This window comes from Bubalus kerabau, chromosome 7 (assembly GCF_029407905.1).
Source record: "Bubalus kerabau isolate K-KA32 ecotype Philippines breed swamp buffalo chromosome 7, PCC_UOA_SB_1v2, whole genome shotgun sequence".
NCBI classification, from domain to species: domain Eukaryota; kingdom Metazoa; phylum Chordata; class Mammalia; order Artiodactyla; family Bovidae; genus Bubalus; species Bubalus kerabau.
This window is the reverse complement of record NC_073630.1, coordinates 113027268-113038014: the sequence shown is the minus strand read 5'-3', so window position 1 is coordinate 113038014 and position 10747 is coordinate 113027268. Positions and strand designations below refer to the sequence as shown.

At 47.5% G+C, this 10747-nt stretch overlaps 1 protein-coding gene across 5 annotated transcripts in view; it reads left to right on the top strand.

Annotated features, from left to right (window-relative positions):
* Nucleotides 1-7761: 7761 nt before the first annotated feature.
* Nucleotides 7762-10747, top strand: part of BOD1L1 (biorientation of chromosomes in cell division 1 like 1) — a 55603-nt gene continuing 52617 nt past the window's right edge. For 3 of the 5 annotated variants that reach the window (XM_055589114.1, XM_055589113.1, XM_055589115.1), the window contains exon 1: nt 7762-8122. In XM_055589114.1, the coding sequence (XP_055445089.1) occupies nt 7886-8122 (237 nt within the window). In that variant the 5' untranslated portion in view covers nt 7762-7885. Of the gene's footprint in view, nt 8123-8254; nt 8426-10102; nt 10134-10747 lie in introns of those variants that run through there. The other 2 variants (XM_055589117.1, XM_055589118.1) reach the window with 2 other exon arrangements.

Genomic DNA, 10747 nt, shown 5'->3' with positions numbered 1-10747 from the left:
CATATGACGAACTGTCCTGTGACAAAATGATATACGTCATTGTATTTGTGTGAGTTGGCTTGGCCTTACAACAGCCCTGTGAACCAGGCATTATCTCCATCATTCAGAGAAGCAACTTGTTATCTAGTGACAGGCAGAAGTTCTTGAATACAGGCTTCCCAACTCTGAAGGGCCACAATCACACCTTTGCTGACTCCTTTTTTTCCAGGAGTTGGTAAACCTTTTCTATAAAAGGCCAGATGGTAAATCTTCTCAGTGCTGCAAGCCATGCAGTCGTTGTCTCAGCCCTGGCCTTGTAGCAAAAGCAGACACAGACAATGGGCGGGGGGAGGGGGGTGGCAAACTGAATGGGGTTTAAATAAAACTTTATTTCTAAAAACAGGTAAAACAGATAAAGGTCTGTGGGACATAGTCTAGTTCCTTGTTTTTCAAATGGTGATCCATGGGCATTTGTTAACTATTGAAGAGATCAAACCAGTCAATCTTTAAGGAAATCAACACTGAATATTCACTGCAAGCACGGTTGCTGAAGCTGAAGCTCCAATACTTTGACCGCCTGATGCGAAGAGACGACTCATTGGAAAAGACCCTGATGCTGGCAAAGATTGAAGGCAAAAAAGAAGGGGCAGCAGAGGGTAAGATGGTTGGATGGCATCACCAACTCATTGGACATGTATTTGAGCAAACTCCAAGAGAGTGAAGTACAAGGAAGCCTGATGTGCTGCAGTCCATGGGGACATGACTTAGCAACTGAACAACAGGCCCTGGCCTACACCTATCAAAAGTGAGGTTCTGAGGGTGGGGGCAGCAGTTTTAAAAGTCCTCCCAGAGAGTCATTAATGCTCACTAAAGTTTGAACTGTGGTGTTGGAGAAAATTCTTGAGAGTCCGTTGGACTGCAAGGAGATCAAACCAGTCAATCCTAAAGGAAATCAGTCTTGAATGTTCATTGGAAGGACTGATGCTGAGGCTGAAACTTCAATACTTTGGCCACCTGATGTGAAGAACTGACTCATTTGAAAAGAGCCTGATGATGGGAAAGATTGAAGGCAGGAGAAGGGGACGACAGAGGATGAGATGGTTGGATGGCATACCGACTCGATGGACATGAGTTTGAGTAAGCTCCGGGAGTTGGTGATGGACAGGGAAGCCTGGCGTGCTGCAGTCCATGGGGTCGCAAAGAGTCAGACACGACTGAGCGACTGAACTGCAAGTTTGAGAGCCACTGCTAACCATCCTGATGATTCATACAGGACTCTCCCACACCAAGTATGAAGAACTAAGGTGAGCGGTATGTCCCATTTCATCAGAAAACTTCTCTCACCCTCTTCCCCCAAATCACTCACACTCTACCCCCAAATCATGAATTTTCTGCTCCTCTGGCTTTCCTGCTCCAAAGTCCCAGAGGCTTCTGTAATCCAATCCTCATTCTTTGTTGTCATTATTGCTATCTTGCTGTCCCAAACCCATCTCCTGTCTTCCCACCTGCTAGAACTCAGTTGCCCTCTTTAATCCTGCAGCTCATCCAGGTACTCCTGGCCACTCCTATCCTGGCAGGGAATAAGGGACTTTCCAACGTCTGCTGAATGATGTCCCCAAACTGTCCTTCCTCCTTGCCACCTTGCCATCCCCTTGTGCCACTCTCACTTCCAAGTGTTTCTGGTGAATTTGAGGTTCCTGGTGTCTTGTTACAGAGGATTCAGTCAGAGACAAAGTGATAGGTAAGAAGTGGATTTATTTAGAGAGACACACACTCCACAGACTTCCCAGGTGGTGTGAGTTGTAAAGAGTCCACCTGTCAGATGCAGGGGACACAAGAGACGCGAGTTCAATCCCTAGGTCAGGAAGATCCCCTGGAGGAGAAAATGGCAACCCACTCCAGTATTCTTGCCTGGAAAATTTCATGGACAAAGGAGCCTGGAGGGCTACTGTCCACGGGGTCGCAAAGAGTCAGAAATGACTGAACACAGATACACACCCAAACACACATGCACACAAATCCACAAACAAAGTTTGGGCCATCTCAAAAGGTAAGAGCAGCCTCAAAATATGGTGTGGTTAGTTTTTACAGGCTAGGTGATTTCATAGGCTAATGAGTGGGCTATTCCAATTATTTGGAGGAATAGGCAAAGATTGGCCTATTCCACCCACTTTGGGGCGTTTTGCTGTCAGTCTCAGAACTGTCCTGGCCCTGGTGGGTGTGTCACTTAGCTTATGTCAGTGTATTACAAGGGGCATTTGATCTGGCTCATGGCCCACTGGAAGGTGTATAGTCCACCATCCTGGATCTGATTGGTTCTAACCAATTTTTTTTTTTTCTTGATCAAGTCTTACTTGCAGCACACAGGATCCTCATTGCATCATGCCCAATCTTTCACTGCAGGTACATGGACTCTCCAGCTGTGGCATAGGCACCCAGTTGTTCCCCAGTATGTGGGATCTTAGTTCCCTGACCAGGCATCAATGTGCCCCCTTCATTGAAGTAGGGATTCTTAACTGCTGGACAAGAGAATTCCCTCTAACCAAGATTTTTCAAGTCCTATGGCTATATCATTCTTTTAAAGAGTGTGCCCTGCCTTCTTCCCTCCTGTTTCACAAGTCATGACAATTCAAGTTCTTTCAGAAAAAAAAAAAAAGAATTATCCCTCAAATTAACACTTGGTAATGCTCTTCCCAACTATTAATGTTACTCCACCTTCACTGAGTATTATATACTGCAACAGAAATAAGAGATTAGCAGTGACCACAGGGTTCACTCTGGAAAAACAAATATTAATGATACATATCATCCTCTCTGCTTCCTCTTACAAAAACCATCAATGGGAGTGCTTTGAATCCCACCTTAAAATGTGTTTTGTTATCATTGAAAAAGGTGTTGCCTTAAAAACTAGTCACGACCTAGAAGTTGAGAGTTACGTCTTATTTGGTGGGAATTTTTAGGGCTTCACGCCCGGGAGATAGCATCTCAAGTGACCTTGAGGGAACTGTTTTGAGGAGGTAGGGGGAGCAGATAGCTTATGTGGAAGTTTGCAATCAGGGGCAGGTAGTCTGAACATCAAAATATTCTTATTAATTAAGGAAAACCAGGTATCTCAAGTTAAGGAATTTAGTGCTTTTCTATGTACATGTAGAGGCAAGAGTCTGGGCTCACTGAAATCATTCCTTTCATGTGTACCTCACCTGTCTGGGACCAGTATCCTGTCTTCACATCCTGAGTTTCCTTACCTCAGGGCTCACCATAGGGAGTGGCTACAGTGTGGTGACTGGTACATAGCAGGTATTCTTCCCTTTCCTGAATTCCCTTAGGGCCCACACTGGAGGGCTGCACTCACTGACAACCGTGACACCCTTGTTTACTGATATGGCAGGAAACAGTCCGTTTCACAGCCCCTCTCCATGGCCCGAAATTTGACCAATATTTGAGAGACGTTTCATGACCATTGTTTGTCCCACGGCACTGGGAGGCTCATCCCAGATCAAGTGAAAGTTCTCAAGCTTTCAAGATTTCAACTGAACTTTGAGCTGATGGAAAGTCATTTAGGAAACGATATTCACTGGCCTTTTGATCATGGAAGGCAAGACCTGGGGCCTAGCTGGGAGTGGGACCTGGGGATGTGAGGGCAAGGGAACAAGCCAGTCTGCCGAATAAGTAGGTAGACTCCGTGGGGTTAGGAGATCACCACTGTAAGCGATGTCTGACTTTCACAGGATTAGCCCCTAGAAACAGGGTTTGGGGGATTGGGTAGGGGTATGTAGCAGGGCCGGCTAAACTGTAAAAAAGAGAAGAAACCACAGGAGTTGGATAGTAGGCAGCCATCTGGTGCCCAAGGATACAAAGGACTGCCCAATAACCCACCATGGTTCTTCTCTTTCCTAAAGTGTTTGCAAAATCTGTTTAACTGTCACCTGAGCATCAGACATGGGAAACCAAACGAAAGCTCAGTCATACTCAGGGATTTGATTCTAGTTGAGATGCTCTGAATTCAGACATACATACAGTGGGGTAGGAGAGCAATGGCAAATTATTCTGAAGACCTCGCCAAGAGGTCATACACCCCCACTATAATCAAAAATTATATTACTGTTTCTAAAGAAATTTTAAGAGTAGAGAACAAAACAACAAGGCCATTGGTAAGAAATGATAATCTTTTTTTTTTTTTAAGATTTTAAGATCTTTTTAAGATTTTTAAGATCTTTTTTTTTAATCTTTTTTTTTTTAAGATTTACATGTCACTCCACTTCCACCTCATGTATTCACAGTACTCATCCCTAGGACCTATCTTCAAGTGGAAAGAAAAGCAGGCTGGAACAGCTAAGACAGTACAGTCAGCAACCCTGATTCTTTCCAATGTAACTAGAATGTTTTCCAAGGCTAAAAAATTGTTCAAAGTTACACTGTATCCAGTATGTGTGTACCCAGTGCAACAAATCCATGGATACAAATATTCTTATTTCTTTTAGATTAAGTGTGAGTTACTCAATATGATAGCTAACATACATTTTATAAGACCAAATGTGAATTATCTATTTAAACTATAGTTAATTCTCACTTTATTATATTTTAGAATATTTAGCATTTTCCATACTCTGTATGCGGAGAAGGCAATGGCAACCCACTCCAGTACTCTTGCCTGGAAAATCCCATGGACAGAGGAGCCTGGTGGGCTGCAGTCCATGGGGTTGCTAGGAGTCGGACATGACTGAGTGACTTCACTTTCACTTTTCACTTTCATGCATTGGACAAGGAAATGGCAACCCACTCCAGTGTTCTTGCCTGGAGAATCCCAGGGACGGGGGAGCCTGGTGGGCTGCCGTCTCTGGGGTCGCACAGAGTCAGACACGACCAAAGCGACTTAGCAGCAGCAGCAGCAGCAGACTCTATATGGGCTTCCCTGGTAGCTCCGGGGTAAAGAATCTGCCTGCTAAGCAGGAGATATGGATTTGATCCCTGGGTCAGGAAGATCTCCTGGAAAAGAGAATGGCAACCCACTCCAGTATTCTTACCTGGAGAATCCCATGGACACAGGAGACTGGCTGGCTACAGTCCATGGGGTTACAAGAGTCAGACAGACTTAGTCATTAAACAACAAGTCTTCATTATACTCCTCAAAATGAACACTTGATTTGAATTGAAACAATGAAGTCAAACTGTTTCTGACAGGAAGTAAATCCAATGGGGCTGATTTGGCTAGTCTGATGATGAAAACAGTTCTTAATTAGGCTATAATAACAAATATTTCCTATATTTGACAGTTTCAACTTTAATGAGCTGTTTCATTAGCTGCAAAGTTCTGACAAAAACAAAACTGAACCACCTGTAACCAAAAAAAAAAGCATTTTATCCAGAACTACTTATGCAAATGAGCCATGTTTAGATATTTCCCAGTTTGACTATTATCAGGTTAAACAAGGCACATACATCTCATTTCTTAAAAATGTCTAATTCATAGTCACTTCGTGTCACTTTTTGTTTTAACTACTTGCTGCTTTTTAAACTGCTTGTCATTTGATGTCTTGATAAAGCCTATCTGGTATATTTTCCAGAAACTGAAAAAATGGAAAAAATAAGGACTAGGTAACCCTTTGGCAAGTTGGGTGGTTTTCAAGTCTTGACTTTCAGCAAAATTGAAACAGGGCCTAACTGAAAAAACTCGCAAAGATCATCAAATTTAATTTGTTGAGATCAAGAACTGGGTGATACCGCTATAATAAAACTTTGTTTCCAGGTACAGTACATGTTTATATGAACTCAATTTCTCAGGTCATACAGCTACAGAAACTAGAAATATGAAGAAAACTGTTGCTCAGTCCTTCCCATTCTAGCAGTAAGACATATTCATCCATAGACTTATGGGTTTTAAAAAGCAACAATATCCATTTCACCAAAAGATGTACTTTCCCATAACTTTAACATTTTATCAACTAATTATAAACATGTGCAATATTCACTTTGCTTTCAGTTCAGTCGCTCAGTCATGTCCAACTCCTTGCGACCCCATGAGCTGCAGCACGCCAGGCCTCCCCGTCCATCACCAGCTCCTGGAGTCCACCCAAACCCATGTGTCATCATCCACTGAGTCGGTGATGCCATCCAACCATCTCATCCTCTGTCGTCCTTTTCTCCTTCTACACTCCATCACATACTAATAATTATTTTAAAGATTAAAAGACTCAGACCAGAATCAGTTGGTTAGCTATGTAACCTTGGACTATTAATCTTTCTCGGATTTCAGTTTCCTGATGTGCAAATGAGTGATAGTAGTTTTGTGCTCGTTTAGAGCTAGTTTATTTTGGGGGGCTCCAAAATCACTGCAGATGGTGCCTACAGCCATGAAATTATAAGACACTTACTCCTTGGAAGGAAAGTAATGACCAACATAGACAGCATGTTGACATTACTTTGTCAACAAAGGTCCGTCAAGGCTATGGTTTTTCCAGTAGTCATGTATAGATATGAGAATTGGACTATAAAGAAAGCTGAGCACCGAAGAATTGATGCTTTTGAACCGTGGTGTTGGAGAAGACTCTTGAGAGTCCCTTGGACTGCAAGGAGATACAACCAGTCCATCCTAAAGATGAGTCCTGGGTATTCATTGGAAGGACTGATGGTGAAGCTGCAACTCCAATACTTTGGCCACTTGAGGAGGAGGAAATGGCAACCCACTCCAGTACTCTTGCCTGGAAAATCCCATGGACGGAGGAGCGTGGCAGGCTACAGTCCATGGGGTCGCAAAGAGTCGGCACGACTGAGCAACTTCACTTTCACTTTGATGAGAAAAAAATGACTCATTGGAAAAGACCCTGATGCTGGGAAAGATTGAAGGCGGGAGAAGGGGACGACAGTGGATGAGATGGTCGGATGGCATCACCGACTTGATGGACATGAGTTTCAGTAAACTCCGGGAGTTGATGATGGACAGGGAGGCCTGGCGTGCTGCGGTCCATGGGGTCACAAAGAGTCGGACACGACTGAGCCACTGAACTGAACTGAGAGCTAGTTTACCGCTGTTTCGAAGACTGGGTGAATTCACGCATCTAAAATAAATGCCACGCCTGGCACCTAGCGAGCGTGCTTTATAAGCATTACCAAATGATCAAACTAATCAAAAGTAACACCCGGGGCGGGGGCGGGGGGGGGTCTGTCTTCCCGCGTAGCAGGGAGGCGCTGGAGGGATCGGTTTCTTGGCCACAGACCCAACGGAGGATGCTCCAGGGAAAAAAGGGATGGGGTGGGCAGCTGGGAGGTCACAGGCTGAGACCGAGGAGGTCTGGGAGAGTTAAGAGTAAGCAGTTCTACCCACGCGTTTGCACGCGAATGTCTACGGATCTCAACCGCTCTGGGAAACAGGAACAAGAGCGTCAGGCCTGAAAGCCACCGCGACTGGAACCCGTCCTAGGTTTCGCTTCCCCGCCCCGGCAGGCCCGGCCCAGCGTGCCGGCGCCCAGTCGGCCCTCGGGCCCCGGGGCGTTGCGCCAGTCGAACGCCCGACCGCCCAGGACTCCAGACCTAGGCCCCAGGCGGCCGCCCGCTGCTCGCTGCCGGAGAAGCCTGGCTTCAGGCCGCCGCCTCCCACGCAGCCCAGCCTCGCGAGGGTGCCCGCGCCCCGCGAAGACCGAACTGGCCCCTCGCGGCCGCCGTAGAGGCACCTCTGTTGCCATTGTCACAGCTTCTGGGTTTTTTTTTTTTTTTTTTTTTCCCCCCCCTCCTCCTTCCTCCTTCCTCCCCCACCGGAGTTCCCTTTCACTTCCGGGGTCGCTCTGGATCCGTTGGTTCCGTAACAACATCCCGTTGGCTTCCCTCAGGCGGCGAGACCCGTGCAGCCGCCGCCTCCTAGGAGCGCAGCCCGCCCGGGGCTCACCGCGCTCCTCTCCGGGCCCAGGCCGCCATGGCCACCAACCCGCAGCCACAGCCACCTCCTCCCGCGCCGCCGCCTCCCCCGCCGCAGCCGCAGCCGCCGCCGCCGCCGCCTGGCCCAGGGACTGGCCCGGGCGCGGGCGGGGCCGGGGGAGCGGGCGCCGGCGCCGGGGACCCGCAGCTCGTGGCCATGATCGTGAACCATCTCAAGAGCCAGGGGCTCTTCGACCAGTTCCGCAGGGACTGCTTGGCCGACGTGGACACCAAGGTGCGGGGCGTGCGGGGGAGCTGCGGGCGGGCGGGGACCGGGGACGACCCCGCGGGCCGCCGCCTTGCTGGGCAGGCCATCGGTGGCCCGCCATCGGTCGGTGGGCCGGCGGCTGCCTCGGCGTCCCTAGCCCCGGGGCCGCTCTGGAGCGCTCCACCTCCCCACCCCGGAGTTCCTGCGCAGCCGCTTCCTCTCTGAGGGGACGCTTCTTGCCCAGCGCTGTTCGTGGCTCGCTGTGTTCATTCATTCGCTCAGCCTTTCGTTGGTTTAACAGACTAGCGTCAAGCATCTCCTACGTTCCAGGTACTGCTTAGGTGCTGGGAATATAGGGGTGAGCCACACCGAGTTACTGTTCTTTTGGAGACTCGTCTGTACTAAGGCTAACGGCGCTTTCACCTATGATTTCCACTCACCGCCCCCCACCTCCGCCCCCCGGTTTACTTTGTGTCCCAAGTTATTTTTGCCGTCTCTCTTGAAGATTGCTGGTAAGGGTCAGGTCTTTGTCCTTCGGAGAAAGGACTAAGTGGTAATGAATCGAATTGTTTGCAGTGTTGCAATGCTGGACTTGGTGAGGGGCGTAGAGCTGGTCGATGGAAAGGTGAGGTACGGAGATGGGGCTTTTGTTTTCCCCAGGGACTCTGATTTAATCGCTCAGGCCAAGTCATGTCTCTAAAGTGAGAACGGAGGAGGGGTGAAAGGGGAGAGGTAGAGGAAACTGAGGAAAAGACGGAGGCGAGGTGACGGCAGGTACTGAAGTGGAAGAAGGACAGGACAGAAGAGTGAGTTGGGAGAGTAAGGGGTTTATGGGGAAAGGTTCCCTGTACAAAAAGAGCGGGGCTGGGAAGGGAAAGGGAGTATGTACCAAGTGTCAAAGTGAAGAGGGGTTAGCAGGAGCGGGTCAACTTGGGTGGTTCTGCAAAGGCAGAGTAGAGAAAACAGGAAGGTGCATTTAGTAGATGGATGGAAACCCAGTAGGTCTAGAAGCAAGTGAAGCAGGAAGCTTTGGTTGGAAACAGTTGGGGGAAAACTTTTTTTTTAACTGAGATCTGGTTTGGTTCATTGGTTCAGAGTTTCAGTGGGGTCAGGGTTTTCACATAGCATGTTCAGCTCTTCTAAAGAAGCTTGTTTCTTTGAGGAAAGGGCTTTGAGGTGAAGCACACACCATTCCCTTGTCGTCTCTGGGGAAACCTTTCTGACAGTCTGGGGACATCTTCCCTTTTAAGAACTCTGGCCCACCTTGTAGACCAGAAATAGAATGTGCCTTTTGGGGGTGTTGGAGTTTCTGAACCACATGAAATTCAGTTTTCTTGGGAATATTTATTTATGTAGGTAGTATGTAGTTTGCTCACTTCATTTTAGGGAATATGCACAAGCCTGTTTGAAAATGATGCCAGTTGACTTTCTTCCTCCCTCTCTCCCTTTCTTCCATACTTTTTTTTTCCACAGGACATGGGGAAGTAAATGTTACCCAACTATCAAAAAGTAAAGCTGTTTTTGTTTTTTTTTTTTTAATTTGGCAAGTAGAGATTTCACTTTGCTGTCCTTAGAAACCTACAAATCCATGTGTCATCATTGTGTATGCAGATGAAAATTCAAATACACCAGCAGTTGGGGGTGGGGAGCTATAGTATTTAAGGCTCAACTTTTTCTGCATCCACATTCCCTCTGAATATTGTTGTTGTGCCTGTAATGTTCCTGCCAGAGCCTCTCAAAGTAGAGTCCTAAAAGATTTCTTGGGGAGAAAGAAGGAAGCACCGTTGGTTTGACAATCTAATGATAACTAGGACAAGTACACAGGTTCACATGAACTTGCAGCCCAAGACCCAGCTAATGCTGGGGCTCCTCTAGGGACTCGGCAGGGTGCTCCCTGACCAAGTGAATGCGGCCCCTTTCACTCCAGGCCATAAAGGCCAATTTTTGGATACTTCCTCGGCTGGAAATGGCTCTTGGTCACCATAATTATTCTCTGTTTCTTTTCAGATTTAAAAGAAAAATCAGAGACAGAAATAATGTAAGTGTATTCACCCAGCAAATACTTATTATACACCAGGCATTGTTTTAGGTACCAGGGACACAGCAGTAAACAGAAAGTCCCTGCTGATGTGAAGCTTGAAGCCCATCAGAGAAAGTAGATCTCACTCGTGAGAGGTTCTGTGGGAGAGAGAAAGCAGGATGAAGGTGGAAAGGGTTGGTGGTGTGTTTTGCGTAAGTTATTCAGGGAAGATTGAATGAGATGACATTTGAGCCATCGCTGAAGGAGCTCTCCAGCTGTGGGGGGCTGAGCATGCCAACTGGGGAGCACAGCAAGTGCTGAAGGCCTAAGGCAGAACCTGCTGAGGGAGAAAGGGCTAGGAGCTGAGGTAGGAGCCCCCCGCCACCCTCCCTTTACAGAGCTGCCGGAGCCCTGGTGAGTTTGGCGCTCACTGGAGCTGAGAAGCCACTGGCAGGTGTTAGAGCAGAAGAGGGATGCGATCTGCTTCCATCTCAGACGGCTTGACCTCGTGGAGTCATTCACAGTCCCCCCTTACTTCATTGTGATGTGGTTTGGACAGTAAACAACATGGTCCCCTTAACTTTAGAAGATTGGCGCTCGCTGCACTGTGGAAAACAGACTTCAGACAGCAA